The 15,961-nt window shown below is 38.8% G+C and overlaps 1 protein-coding gene across 1 annotated transcript in view; it reads right to left on the bottom strand.

Moving 5' to 3' along the window:
- Window positions 1-15,709, bottom strand: part of ttyh2l (tweety homolog 2, like) — a 29,658-nt gene extending 13,949 nt beyond the window's left edge. The window contains exons 1-3 of the mRNA XM_078269483.1: window positions 15,313-15,709; window positions 11,340-11,512; window positions 5,739-5,850 (exon numbers count right to left, since the gene is read on the bottom strand). Coding sequence (XP_078125609.1) covers window positions 5,739-5,850; window positions 11,340-11,512; window positions 15,313-15,441 — 414 coding nt within the window. The 5' untranslated portion in view covers window positions 15,442-15,709. The remainder of the gene's footprint in view (window positions 1-5,738; window positions 5,851-11,339; window positions 11,513-15,312) is intronic.
- Between the last annotated feature and the right edge of the window lie 252 nt (window positions 15,710-15,961).

The following is a 15,961-nucleotide window of genomic DNA, read 5'->3' as shown; positions in this document are numbered from 1 at the left end:
AGAAGACTGAAAATATAGAGAAAGGTGAAAGATTCAAAGGAGAACTCGCTCGAGTAAAGATTAACTTTTCTCCTCAACCATGTGTTTTATTCAGATAAACAATGTTAAGAGTGGAATACTGATAACAATACCGGGGAGACCTGTTATCACAGGGGTCTTTGATAGTAAGAATAGAGCGGGATGAGGCATGGTGGAGTATGTTTTCTGTTTGAACAAAAACAATTTGATGCAGTAAACACCTATACACTTTTACAGCATCAATAGATAGAAAAAGGTCAATTTTAGCCTAATGCTGACAGGGGTAATTGTTTCTCTATCATAGCCACATTTCACAGGCACAATAGCTTGAACCACTGAGAAAGCCACTCTGCAAATGTGAACAAACAGGTAACCCTGCCATCAAAATGGAAAATACAGTACGTGCTTGAAACCTGCTGTACCTCTGAAATTGATTGATAGATCTTCCAATACATGGACTAACACTAAACAATTGATACTCAGTTAAGATTGTTGACGGAGTGGGTTCAATATTTGTGGAAACATGAGTATGTAATTTGCAGAAAACAACAGTTCAACATTTTGGGAAATGTGCTTACTCGCTTTATGGGGCAGAGTTATATGAGAAGATAGATACCTTTTTTTCATATCTGTCCGTTAAATACAAGCAGCCAATTAGCTCAGCTTAGCACAAAGGCTAGAAACAGGGGGAAATTGCTAGCCCGGCTCAGTCCAATTGTAAAAACAAAATCAGCCTCTAAAGCTCACTAATTAATATGTTATATCTTACATTTTTATTCCGTACAAAAATGTAAAAACGAGAAATTTTCATTTGACAGGAGGTTTAGAGCCAGACTATTTCTCGGCTCTGAACAGTAAGACTCTGCTGGTTGCTGGTTGCCAGCCAAGAAGTAGTCTGGCACGTGACCCACTGTAAAATGATGAATTCTCTTTTTTCATGTTTTTATACTAGGGCTGTCAAACGATTAATTTTTTTAAATCGCGATTAATCGCTGAATTTCTATAGTTAATAATTAATCGCTGGAAAAGTGATAATTTTTTTAAAATCACATTAATCGCATGCCGGCATTTATTAATTTATTTTACACTTCACTCGGCTTTGCGTCGTGCGTAACAGGCTACAATTTTGACCCTTTGCAGCACCCTTACTTATCATCAAGCTGCCATTTCCTCGTAACACATCCTGCTGCTGCAGGCTGCAGGCATGATGGAGAAAGACAGCAGCAATAACTCTGAATGGAGCATTTATTTTCCAAAACTCACGAACGGCTCGTAGACAAGTCGAAAGCCATATGCACATTGTGTAAAGCCGAATTAAAATATCACCGAAGCACGTCAAGCTTGATAAAATATGCGATTAATCGCGATTAACTATAGAAATTCAGCGATTAAAAAAATGTATCGTTTGACAGCCCTAATTTTATCACATGATTAAAATTCTATTATTTTGCATTTCAGAACAGTTTTTAAGTACATATTAACAATGGAAAGCAATTATTACCAGTGTATCTTGATTGGGAATCAAATTAATGCAAAGAAAGTTACTTTATGAACTTGATTTTAAGATTTGTAATTATTTATTTACTGCAAACAAAAGGAAAATGTGTGAATCTGTCATTATTTGCACAATTCCTCCAAGTACCTAACTAAAAAACTAAAAATCCCTATCCTTACTAGAGTCAATATAATGTTTAGTAACTCTAACTCTAATTTTGATTACTCACTGACGTCCAGTGATCACCGGTTAATGAGACAGCGTTTGCAGCACCTTGCAGCAGTTCCAGTGTGGCTGCTTTCTCCGTGTCATACAGGCTGTGCTGTAGTAATTTTTGGGGATTTGGTTTCATCCACAGGTCTGCAAGTAGCACTCTCCAAAATAGTGCTTTGCCTGAGTGGGTAGCATGCTAGCGACTAGCATCAACGTTAACTGTACCACTATGCTTAGCTCGTAGGTGGTAGCTCAAGCTTGACGTGCTTCGGTGATATTTTAATTCGGCTTTACACAATGTGCATATGGCCTTCGACTTGTCTACGAGCCGTCCGGGAGTTTTGGAAAATAAAAAGCGCCATTCAGAGTTGTGTTGGGGCTGTCTTTCTCCATCATGCCTGCAGCCTGCAGCAGAGGAAGTTTGGCAGCTTGATGATAAGTAAAGGTGCTGCAAAGGGTCAAAATAGTAGCCTGTTAGGCACGACGCAAAGCCGAGTGAAGTGTAAAATAAATTAATAATAGCCGGCATGCGATTAAAAAAAATGTACGCGTTATGCTCGGCCCTTAATCGCATCGCGTTAATGCTGACAGCCCTATTTTATACTGATTAAACAAACAAGATATAACGTGTCAATTAGTGAGCTTTAGAAGTGCTGGTAGGAATAACTTGTTACATTTAGACTAAGCCAGAGCTAGCTGTTTCCCCCCGTTTTCTGTCTTTGTACTAAGCTAACCGGATGCTGGCTGTAGCCTTGTATTTAACAGAGAGATATGATATGGTGTTGATCTTCTCATACTCTCTGCCAGAAAGCAAATACGTCCAAAATGTCTAACTATTCTTTTAAGGTTGGAGATTCTATATTAAATAGACAACATCTACAATTTCTGTCTGGAAAAATGTTGTTCTAAACAGCAAATATAATGTAAGGGACCTCTTAATCCCACAAGAATTTAGCAAGAGGACCCTAGTTTTAAAAGGACAAACCACCCACACCACAATTACTTTGCTAGACAAATATATTTATCACTACACTGAGGCTCCACTTATTCTGAACATATGTTGCTTTCTGTATTCTAATCTGAAGCGGTTTGCAGCAGTCCCACTTTCTTTATCTATATATAATCTTTCCGCCATTAAACCTATGACTTCTTTAACACACTCAAGTATTGTGAGTAAGACTCACCACAAAGAAGATAAAAATGTATCTTAGTTTCCTTGACACTGTAACATTTTAAACACTCTTGATTACATTCTAGAGAGAGTCTAAAGGGATGCTTCTAATGGTTTGTAAGCAAGAAAGAGTATCCATGTGGAGATGAGGCAAAGATACAGGCCCATCCTCCACTCCAAAACTCCCAGGGGGGATATGTGATTGCCAGTAAACTGCTCTCACTCCCCACCTCTATGTTCATCATCTCCCACAGCTCCTGCCACAACGCCCCGGATCTTATCTGCAAGCCAGTATGCCTGAGTGTGAGAAATGGGATCCATCAGCTAGCTGCTCTGGGTGATCCACATTTCCCTAATCTGGACCGTCCTGTCTTCTTTTTAAATGGATTAAAGCTCACTTTCACTGAAAGCGGGTCACAAGGAGGCTTCTCCATATTGGACACACCTGTTAAATGAAACAGACTGATTTATGACTCACAGCAGCAGCACTCCAAGTGCCAATTCACATGCAACTGAACTGTTCTGCCTTCAGTGATTTTATGTATCTTAGATTTACCGTATTAAATGTGACAATAACAAAAACAATATTATATATATATATATATATATATATATATATATATATATATATATATATATATATATAACCGCAGCAGTTTAAAGTCAAGCAAGGCAATACATTAAGAAAGAGGACACTGAGAAGAGATATTCAGGGGAACTGATGTATGGTGCAGTAATCATTTTGTTCCAAGAATCATAATACAGCTTTCACTTTCAAAGAGGAAGAGCTACATATAAAAGTGTAACTGTGGTAGTAAATTGGAAGCACACATTCTGATATAGTGCCATTGATCGATGTGATTTCCGGGCAGCACGGACAAGCTCTTAATATTGTGAGCTGAACAGTAAGAGAAAGAAAGAAAGAAAGAAAGAAAGTAAAGCTCTAATAAAGAATGCTTGCGGACAATCAAAAGCCCCCTTAGAAGAGACAGAAGGGTCCTCCTGGTCAAATCCCTATCCCTCGCAGTGTGTGAGAGTGCATATTCTATGATAAGAAGAGCCATACCATAGCCTTAGCCATCAGTAGTGCCAAACAGTTCCTGGTGTAAATCACTAACCTCACAGGAGCCTTGTGAATCAGAGAGATTTGGTCACTTTTGTGCCTATGTACTTTACTGGACAAATTTGATATCAACACGGTGTGTAAAATACCACAAAGGTAATGTAGCCTATTTAAGGCATTAAGGTATAGAAAACTACTGTCACTAAAAGTGATTACTTATGAACCAATAAATGTGTTTAATAGAAACACACAAGAAAGGCAAAGGAAGGATTTGCTAAACCAGTACAGATCAGTGGAGAAGTTTCTCTCTCAATCACAAGACTAAAGCATTTTTAGATTTATGGGATGGGCAGCCGACCAGCTCATCAGCTCTGTAAGTGAAGTACATTACATCAAGCTATGATCTTGCAAGTGAGAAGGCCTTTATTTCCCTGGGGAGCATACATGTTTCCCATGCAGCCATGGTATACACCATGCTACAGGATCAAATCAATACCAATATAGAGCAGTGAAAGTCAGTAGCAAGGATGTGAATTCATCAGAGCTGAATCCTGTTAACTTCCTACAGCACAAAGAAAATGCTGTACTGCAAACTACACCACTTTTCCAGGTTATTTGTCACACCAAGCTGAAACTAATGCAGTCCAATACAACTGAACCTGCTTTAGAGAGGTGTTGATTCATCGTTAGGGTAATTTTGGTGGATGTAGTTTGCGATGCTGATGAATAAAATTACATTGAATTATACGGAGAGATGTTTCTAATATTTTATCCACTCAATTTATATCAACGAGAGGAGCGTAACAGCTTCCAAAATGACCATAAACTTAAATCACCACCCCTCTCTAACAGTTTTCAACAAAAACCGTCTTGATTGTAGGATTTATTGCAGGGATATAATGAAATGGCAACTTAGTATACATTTTATTCGTAAGTATCCCTTTATCCATCATGACCTAAATTGTTTAACTCAAATCAATGTGTGAGCTACAAATGGATTAAATCTAAATCTCAGCGTACACAATGACAGTGTACACATATCTGTTTGTGTCCATACATGAATGCACTATGTGTGTATATGAGGCTTTAAAGTGTGTGATAGTCACATGGCCATGCATAAACACACACACACACACACACACACACACACACACACACACACACACACACTACAGATTGCAAGACAGAGTGATGAGGAGAGGCTTAACACTGCAGATGGAGTTAATCCTCTTCTTCCTCATTGAGATTATTGCTTCTCTCAAGGTCTTGTTCAGACTACCCTGCCCCCCCCCCCTCCTCCCTTAAGCCTCCCAAATAACTTCCCTGAATGCAGGTCAGGAGTTGTGTAGAAAGAATACCCATTTACAAATCCTGAGGATGCAGTCACCTCAATTCCTTCACTGTGACAAAAAATGGATACAGACCCCCCGCAGTGAGGTGCTACAGTAGCTTTGAGACAAATAAACACCCCATTAATAGAGAAGGGGTTCTGGTGTCTACCAGCTGTAAATTGTTGTTTCCAAGTAGAGTAGGCCATGAAAAGGGTCATGGCTAATCAAAAATTTTGGTAATTGAAAAAAGCCACAATATATACGAATCATGGGACAAGCAATGTTACCAATGTTATTAACAACACTGACATATTTATTGCCTGGTTATCTCACACTAATTCAACTGGAAAATTCTTAAATTGTAACTGATCACTGACCACATCTAATATGTATGATGCTGATACGTGATAAGTGTATATTGAAGAGAGCTTGGCAAGCTTCTCTCACCAGATTGTTGAGGCCACCCAATGTGTGATTGGCATTGTAGAGCGAGTAGGTCAGCTGGTACACCCCATCGTTGGTCTCACTGTTTCCATAGAAACCCACTCCTACAGCAGAACTGTGAAAAAAGAGAGATTCATATTTAATGAATAAATAAACATAATCAATACCTTGTTTGTTTTATCATGGTACTTCTTGATAAGGGAGAGCATGTGGTTATTAGAAGACAAGAAGACAAAGAAATGTTATTCATAATTTCCCAAAGGGAAGACATTGAAGCATTAGGGGAAATATGTATCACGTTTTTTGGTAATCTTCTTCTTCTTCTTCTTCTTCTTCTTCTTCTTCTTCTTCACCTTATTATTAATTGTTATTTATAGATTGAAACATACTATTGGCAACTGCAAAATGTTCAACAAATTTATAGATAAATGAAGGCATCTTTGGTTCGACATACAATAAGTTGTAAAAAAGATGAGTAACTTTTGTATTTTATAGATGTCTTCATAAAGTTTAGTCTTAGAACATTTTTTCTCCTGTGCTTCTTCCACTCATCTCTTACTCTTTGCTGCCATATGGGTTGGGATGTACTGGTGCTGACATTTTTTGTGTCATATTTCTTCCTTTAAAATCCGCCTCCACCCTTTATTACTTCCATCTGTTTAACCATTTTCACTCACACAGATTCTGAGCTAAACATATCAAACCCTCTATTTTCAGCAGTAACTTTGAATTTGTTATCCCATTCATGCAACCACATCAGAATTCTATTTGACATCCGAAAATGTATCTGAGTGGAATACACAGGATCCCTATTTCCCACCTTCCTGCAGCCAGACCATGCAGAGCCTCTGTAATAGGGAGGATTAATGTCCTAACCCCCAGAGTCAGTGTACCCCTACTGCTAGCAGTCCACAGTGACATGAGCAATGATACAATTTCATAATACTTGATTGCATTAAGGCAACTCCACGCAAAGGTTGTAGGTTACTAACACGTTCAACTGCATTTAGGGGCATTTTCCATAGCTCATAGAGCTCATCAATCAAGTTTCAGATAGCAGGAAGTCATAGTGGGATTGCTGTTTCAGGGATACAATATGTACACACAAACAAACACCAAAAGGAAACTAAGTTCTAGTTTACACTCACAGTGACTCATATGTTGAGGACTTTTAACACCATCTGTGTTGCAAAACTACAAAAATCATACAATAGCCAAGTATACACATGGCCAGGTTAACACCATCATCCTCCACAGCCAGACAAAGATTAGTTAAGTTAGTTAAGTGCAAAGAGAAGATGTGGTTTTATTTTTTGAATTTAATACATCCTGCCAGGGTGTGTGATATGTCACTGAGTGCCTATGTGCAAAAGGTGTGCATTTTCTTTTGTGCCTATTAGCATCCTGTCACAGTAACCTTATAAGCATAATGAAAACCATTGCATTTAACCATTGCATGTGTCTCATCTATTAAACTAGATTCATCTGGTTATGCCTAGGGGCACTCTCTCATTTCTCTCTCTCTCATTCTTCAAAAAAGTCTGAGCAAAAAAATATTCAATTACAGTAATCTTTACAACTAAATGAGTAGCTGTGGTTAAAATACTTTATTCAGCTGGTAAAAGAAAACTTGCTTTACTCTTTTTAAGCCCTTTTTGTTTCATTTGATCTGCGTTGACCTGGACAATGATCAACCCTGTAGCCAACCTAGTGACATGTCAGCAACAATGACCCACTAACAACAGTAATGTAATGACACGGTACATCATGGGTTTAGCCTCCAGAGAAGCATTAGCTTTTTTGTGGCTGAAAAAAAGGCTGTCTGCAGCTGGATGTGTTAGCAACACAATAAACAATAGGACTAGAGCATGTATGCATTCCAGGATATTTAGTGCCTTTGTTCCTCCGAGGATGGATCACTTCACAGAATGTGTGATGACTGGACGATTGTGTCTTAGTATTCAAAACATGTGAGCACAATAAATGGCCCCACTGGATGAACAAGTAATAACAGGTAAATGCCTTGATTCTGTGGAGACTAGTGTATTGCTGCTATAATAAATTGTATCAGGTTTAATAGAAACCGACACAGGCAGAAAGGATTTTTAGACTATTACATTTGTTTGCTATCTTTAACCTTAATTGACCCCCATTCATTCTCCTGGGGTCAGAAATAATGATCTAGAGAGGTGCAGCAGCTCTTAAATCCTTTTTCTATTTGAGTTCTGCAATGCGGCTGAGATGTACTTCTTCTGGAGTTTAATGCAGAATTGAAAGCTGGAATATGAATGGGGTAATCACGATAAACAATTAGATCTTTCTTAAATGACAGTTCTACACAATTTTAGCTAATAGAAATCCCATGGTTCAGCCTAACAAAAAACTAAAGTATGTACAGTTGTGTGCAAGATAATTTCTGTTTTATATGCATCTCTTTGTGTTTCTGTACAAGCCGTCTTTGTTCCAGTCAAGCGTAAAAGCCATCAAAAATGTGTAAGAAGCACATTTTCAATCAAGCTGCTAGCTACAGCTTAAAACTTCCATCAATAACAATGCCAGTCAATAGGTATAAAACATTAAAAACATGTCAAAAGGAACAACTTCATAATCTCAACCCAAAGACAAAATGCTGTTATCAGCAAGTTTCAAGTTTATTTCATTTACATACACAAAGTGCTTCACAAAGACATACATATATGTATACAAGCATAAAGGCATATATGTGCATAGATGTTGTGGAAATAAAACACAATTAAAATGGAAATTGAAAAAATCTAATTTAAACCCAACGAAATATAAAAACAGAAAATAAGGTTAAACACAGTTAAAACTGAGAACAAAAAGTGTTTGTTAAGGTGCATCTTAAAACCATAAACCGACTCATCTAATTGCCTCTGGCGGGATTCTTCAGAGCCAAGGAGTCACTAAGAAAAAGCCCTGTCCCCAGGCCTTTTTTTGTTTCCATGCATGGGGCACAGCCAACATGCCAGTGTAAGCATAGGTGTGATGTGTCTTGTTTTTTTGACCTTGTTAATAACTTACCCTCAGGCCACTGTGATCCTAAACAAGGACAGGTCTTATACTTGGAGACTGTTTTGTAATTAGGTTACATTGGCCTGATTTTGGGAAGGAAGAGGGGGAAAAAGAGGGTATGAGTTTAGATGATTCTTTCCAATGTGAGCATGTAAAGACAGAAAAGAAGTAGACCTAAAACCCAACCCTGCAAAACCCCACATGAAATATTTGCAGGTGTAGAGGATGCGCCTCCAGTAAAAACAGTGAACAGTCTGTTTAAAATGGGAGAGCGGAAACAATCAAGGGGCAGACCCAGAAATGCAGACCCAGCGTGTCAAGCAATCCAGAAGAATCGTGTGGTCGACAGTGTCAGAAGCAGCACTGAGATCTGGAAGAATTCATTTCTAGCATCTGCAGCACAGAGGAGGCAATTTGTCACTCTGTCACTGAGCGTTCTGTGCTATGACGTTCCCGGAATCCTGACTGGAATTTTTCAAAAATAGGGTTTTGTTTCAAAAAGGACAGAACCTGATTAAAAACAACCTTTCCTAAAACCTTAGATAAGAAAGAATGTTTAGAAATTGGCCTAAAATTATTTGGAATTGCTGGATCAAGCTTATTAAGGAGTGGCAGAACTACCTGTACCTGTGGCTAGAGAACTGTTAAAAACAATCAGCATGCAAGGACCAACTGCTTCAAATGACTAGGAGCTTTTTTGGAGTCAAGTAAACTTATATTGAGAGGGGAGCAGGCACAACTTAAAACAAAACCTAACCTGTAATGTCAAGACTGTCTACAAATGTATGGCTTGATTATCTAATTGGATGCTATGTATAGTTGTGGAGGTGGGCGTGGTCTGCAATCAGCTGCAGTGGAGAGAGGTGTGTGGATGGAGCAGGAGAGCAGTGCCAGATGAGTTGATTGTCTCAGCTGTTCGTTGCTGTGCTAATTAAAGCTCTCCCTTTATATGCAGAAGCGTGCTGGACCTTCAGTTGGCTGCCACACACCACAGAAAAAGGACTGGACTGTTGGAATGCGATTTGTTAGCTTTGTGAAAACATTGAGCACAACGGGCCGTGCACCTGCCAGTAGCCGGGCCATCGGCGGCGCACGGTTTGTAGTTGTAAAGTTGTGTTAAGTGTGAGCAGTCAGAGAAAATAAATACTGTTGGCCTGGAAATGGTCTGTCTGCTGTGGTCTGTGCTGAGGGTAACCCACGGTGGCAGCAAATTTTGCTACAATAGTAGTAGTAGTAGATTGTTTTTATAATTTGTTGAGCTGATAAGTAATGAGCGCTATAATAATGTCCCTTATATCAAGCTTCTACAGAGAAAGATGAAAGCTCTGAGCAGAGACTAGATAATAGAGCATCTATGCTAAACAGCATCATGCCATCACTTAACAACATAACATGCCTTGTGTGCTGCAGCAGTGATTTGGTATGGACAGAGAAAGCTAACAAAGTTAAAGCTCAACACTACGATACATGTCACAAGTTTGAGCGGATATGTACGCAAATTCAATCAAGCCTTTTTAAAGACTCATTTGTTCATTTCAGACAGGATCATTTTTCTCCAAGTATATTAAATCATAAACAAAAGTACAACTATATCTGGCTCTAGATGTTTTATGAAAAGCTCCCTGTTTGTCCATGCTTGCATAAATTGGCAGTGCAATCAAGATGCTAACAGAATACAGAATTCAGTTGCTGCCGAAACCTTTGATTCACGCCTTTGTCACTTCCGGAATTGACGACTGCAACAGCATCCTCTATGGTTCATCTGCGAAAGCCTTCAATACATCCAAAACTCAGCTGCCCGCCTCCTCACCCACACCCGTTCCCCCATCACTCCCATCCTTCAGAACCTCCACTAGCTCCCTGTTCCCCAACGCAAAAGCCCTCCATAACCAGGCTCCTTCCTGCCTTACAGACCTGCTCCACCACCACCACAATCCCCCCCTTGTCTTTGAGTACCATGTAAAGCGCTATATAAATAAAATGTATTATTATTACAACCTGTGGCAATATGATACAATGTGATGTTGGTAGAGTATGTCAAATTAACAATGGAGAAAGCACAAGACAATATAATATAAAAGCACAATATTAAAAGGCCAAATCTAAGGCTGCAGCATTATAAGTTGGTAGAGCATTTCAATGGACCAAGCTGAGCAAACGGCAGTCAAAGTTTTGGTGGCGTAGTAAGCTAAAGAGTCAGCTGAGGGAACTAATGATCTAGCCGTCAGCTGATCGGGGGCCCTGTTGATGATGTGGTTTGTCAAAAATACAGCAACTTAACTTGCCTTATTTGTGTTCTTCAGAAAGAAAGTTAACTCTGTTAAAAGCAGGTAGTTAAGCCACACATTAACACACCACACTTTGTTATAACCTACCATACTTAAAACTTTGTATGCAATAAACAGCAGATAAAGCCAAGTCATTTGACTCATATTTAAATTTGAGCACCATTACTTTTGACAGTACAAAGCTTTGTTCAACTTAGCCTCGCATACCAATCCAACATTAGTATCTATGAGTTGAGTATCACAACAAGAAACACAATAGCATTATTTGACCATTAAGACTTACCATATAATGAGGCCTGTGATTACAGCAGACCAAGTGAGGCAGCAGGTATCAGGTCTTTTGGTGTCTTCACCTAAGTCCCTGCGGCAGCAACACAAGCAGACCAGGCATACTGCCAGAACCAGCAGGCTCAGACCCAGACCCACTGCACCAACACATGCTAGAAATATCAGAGACTGGGGAAGGACAGTGAAGAGAGAAAAGAGGCAAAGCATTCCATCAGTAAAGGTAATGACTAAGAACCTTTCAGCAGATTATATCTACAAATATCTTTCAAGAGGCAGACAGCTGTTATGTGTGGTCTTAAGAAGTCATGCTGTGTGACAAACCACCAGTATCAAACAACACTCGTGTAAAGATATTGTTGAGGCTAGCATGCAGCTACTTCTACTACATAGACGTTTGAGGTCATGGGGCGAAGAAAGCCCACAGAGAATGCAGATTATTCTGCCATAGCAGAACTTGGACTGTAAGTGGAAAACAGAAATGATCCAAGGGGTAGGGGAGAATCATGTGACACAATGGCTTTCATTAAGTCTTGTGATTTCTGAGTGTACAAAATATGTAAAGCCTGAAGGATGGAGAGACACACTGATGTAGAGAATGTAGAAAATGCTGTTTGGACACACAACACTGTACTTAGACTATCTTATGATACATTCCATTGGATTTATTGTATTCTCTGCAAAGCTGTTACTTTACTCACTACATAGTGAGTGGCCATATGACACTCACTACAAAGTGAGTAAAGAAATACAAGGTTGGCAGTATTCTCCAAGGCAGAGAAAAATAGCATTGCTTATTTGCATCAGATTATCAGAATAGTTCTTGCTTTACACCAATCAGTATATAATCCGGTTTGTTTTCTTACAGACATGTCATATGGCCATTTAGTTTAGAAGCTTAGTAGCGTTGATCATCTCTAGGAACTGTGGGTTCAGACTCAACACATTAAGCTTTAGGTTAGTTTAAAGACAAGAGAAAAGCATGACCTTGACTTTACTTGCACATAATTTGCACTCAAGTTTTAGTGCTAGTTTTAGTTCAGAGAGTCTGGGTCTGTCTGAGTAAGCAGGGCTAGTCATTGACTACAATGTCTGTGACTAATTATTCCATTTGGATGACATTGACACTGGGACTGAATTTAAATGATATTCTTTTTGCATATTCTATGCATAGTCCATTGTTAAAACTCTTTTTCAAGTTATGTTGTGCTGAGCCCTATTTTGCCCTTAGTTTCACTAATCAGGTAGGTTAGACATCAGTGTATTTAAATTAGAAATGATATAATACGTGCGCCCAGATAGCTCAGTTGGTAGAGGAGGCGCACACATATAGAGGTATAGTCCTCGACGCAGCAGTGCAGGGTTTGACTCTGACCTTTGCTACATGTCATTCCCCCTCTCTCTCCCCTTTCATGTCTTCATCTGTCCTGTCACATAAAGGCCTAAAATGCCCAAAAAACAATCTTAAAAAGAAAAATGATATAAGACATTCAACCTGAGGTTGCTAATCACTGGTTTTTGAGGACACTGTTGATGAGCCAAGATTCACAGTGTGTGTGATGTCTACTGTGGTTTCAAACCTAGTTAGATTTCCTGTCACTATAACTTAGTTCAGGCCCTTAATATGCACTTCATACGCACAATACTGCTAGTTCCACTCTCTCATCTAATTTTCCAATCCATTGTTTTGTAATTAGACATGCAGGCACTTCAATTTCCACCGGCTGCAAAGCCATAACAAGGCAAAGGATGCATGAGAGCGTTGAGAAACAGAGAGACAGAAAACAACTACAGTATATGCAGTCATTGAGCGGAAGGTGATTGATCTTTTAGCTTCCCAAAAGGATTTTTGTATAAAGTAGGTTTACGTATGTATGCCTGTCTAATGTAATTAAACAGTAAACAACAAGCCTTAGGAAATGTGTCTGTAACTGCTCTGCACTTTCTACTTTCCTCAAAAGACAAAGGTTGAGCATGTCAAGTGAACAACAGGAGTTATTTTCAGGCTTGAGGCGCTGTGTGAGCCCTATAGACTACCAACAGTCTGTGTGATGCCACCATGGCACTCTTCACTCCTCACTGACTGGTGCTCAGCTGAGCTAGTGTGACACAGCTGGGATTCAATGACCCACATGGACCTTGATACATGGAGAGAAAGGAACACAAACTTCTGAAAGCACTCAAACAAACATAAAATAATGCACAGCAACACTAATGGATTGATAGTTAAAGTTATTATTATTGTACAATAATAAGAGAAAACCCATAAAATGACAAAACCTAGAAGTAAGGCAAACTACATAATGTATTTCTGACCATGGAGACAGAAAATGCTTCAAATATAGTATCCTCAGAACAAGACCATGGTTGTCTTAAGAGAGTATAGGCTGAAAGTCATATCATCAGAATTATCAATAACAAATAATAAAGGCTACATGTAGATGGCTACATGGCATCTCTCCGACCTTTTCAAGTCTTTACCATACACCATGTCATTTCATACAACAGTAGTCTTCAGTTTACAGAGGAGTCAAGTGAGCGCAGTATCAGCTCAAAACTTGAATAAATGATAAAACAATGTTTCATGCAAGTTTACTTTCACACTTGCATAATGGCTTTAATATTCATAAATGACCCGTGGCAGTGCCACATGGATGTGCACTTACACAAAGACACATACTAACACGTATAAACTCATTCCTTGGGGAGGATTGTTGTTGTATTTTTTAAATATAGCCCAGATGATAATGGGTGTAGTAAGTCTTTCCAAGGTGAAAATTAGATCAGTATGCAATGTTATCCTCGTACAGTAAACCAATATGTCCACAATTTTTCTAAATTAGATTTGGAAACATAATGATCTATTACGCAACAAATTAACACAAAGCTTTTATTTTGTTGAAATAAATTAAATAATGCATTGTTAATAGTTTGCCTCACAAGAACTTCATTAGTGATTTGTAATTAAATTGACACGTGTCAAACTATGCTGATGTGATATAATGTGCCTTATTTGTATTGCAATACACTGTGTGAAAAGAAATCCAAGTTCTTTGTGGAAAAACAACAAACCAAGTCAACAGACAAAAGGGAAGAAAGCAAAGTCCATAACATAAAGGCACATAACGATAATAATGAAGGGATGTATTGCAGATGGAAAACTGTGGCAACAACTGAGCATGAACATCCCATATTTTCTTTTTTTCCATCACACAGCCTATTTTATTTATAATGACTCTGGCCCTGCTGCCCACAGTCAGTCCCCATCAATAAACATGGCAGTTAGAGACATTTGCATGGCCTCAAATGGCCATAAATGCACTCTGGGGAAATTGAAATACTTCATTTGAAAAAATAAATAAATAATCTTTTTACACTGGGAAAATGTCTCATACAATTTAATTTCCCCTTAAAAACAAAATCATTTTAAAGGGATTGGGAAAAGAGCAAAACACAACGATCTCTTACAGGGAATGTGTTGTTTGTTTGTAGTGTTAGAATGAGCATTCATGATTAATTTTACTTTTTTGTATCTATAAAGCTATAAATACTAAAGACAGCACGAAAAAGTGCATGAAATATAGTTGGGGTATGAAGCTGTATTCAGCTTGTGTAAAAACAAAGGATTTGTTGTGTACTGTATTTTCAGCAGTAGGTACACACTTGGATAAAGACATACAGTACATGATGTTTACTACCAGAAATATGTCATAGCCCAGTTAATACAGGTCATGTGTCATGTGAGAACTGCAGTACAGGATTGGCTCTTATTCCTGACATTGGGACCAACAAAGGGAGCTACACTGATGCACAACAGATACATAACAGCGGTTTGTCTGAAACTACTTTTTGCGTAAATGTACATTTAAATATGTTGTTTAACATTGTCAGTGGACCACAGGAGCTCTGATTTTTCTGGTGAGATTCTTCTGAAACTACGTGCGCTTTTACGCGCAAGTACAGTTACCAACCTGCTGATAGCTCTCTTCCTCGGGTTTGAAAGTGTTGTCGACCGACTGGAAAAAGAAATTGAAGTGAGGGAAATTGTGCAGCCAGTATGTCCACCACGGAGCAACGTAATCAAGCCTTGCAGTGGCCATTCCTACTTGAGAAGTCAATCCACCGAACCACTGACTGCACGCTTCCTTTTATGACCACGCTCAAATATCCCCAGGTTTCATGAAAAGAAAAAGTAAAACATAAAATAAACGCGGTTACAGCCACCACAGAACAAGATGAAGTTCTTCTTTTGCCATTAAACCTTCAGAACAAGGCAGAAAAGCACTACTTTCCACTCCGGTTCCCATAGTTCTGTGTGAACTGTTGAGGTGCGCAACTACTAAAAAATACAGCTTCAGTGCAGGCCAAGCGTTTGTATCCGAAGCACGGGATTGAGTGACGATATGCCTCCTTAAACAGAGAAGGCGTGACAACCACTTCTCAGTCAAGTAGGCCACGATATACTTTATGAAAAGTAAACGATAATATACCCTATGCACTGAAAACAATGCATAGGGAGAATATCTCAACAAAATTGCAAAAAAAATTTTTAAATGATCCAACACTGAACTTGCTGATAACACATAACGGTATAGATGTCAATGACCGGTGCCCACTTCT

The sequence above is a fragment of the Sander vitreus genome, chromosome 15, assembly GCF_031162955.1.
Source record: "Sander vitreus isolate 19-12246 chromosome 15, sanVit1, whole genome shotgun sequence".
Taxonomy (NCBI): Eukaryota; Metazoa; Chordata; class Actinopteri; order Perciformes; family Percidae; genus Sander; species Sander vitreus.
The sequence above is the reverse complement of the archived record's forward strand: the minus strand, read 5'-3'. Positions and strand labels throughout refer to the sequence as shown.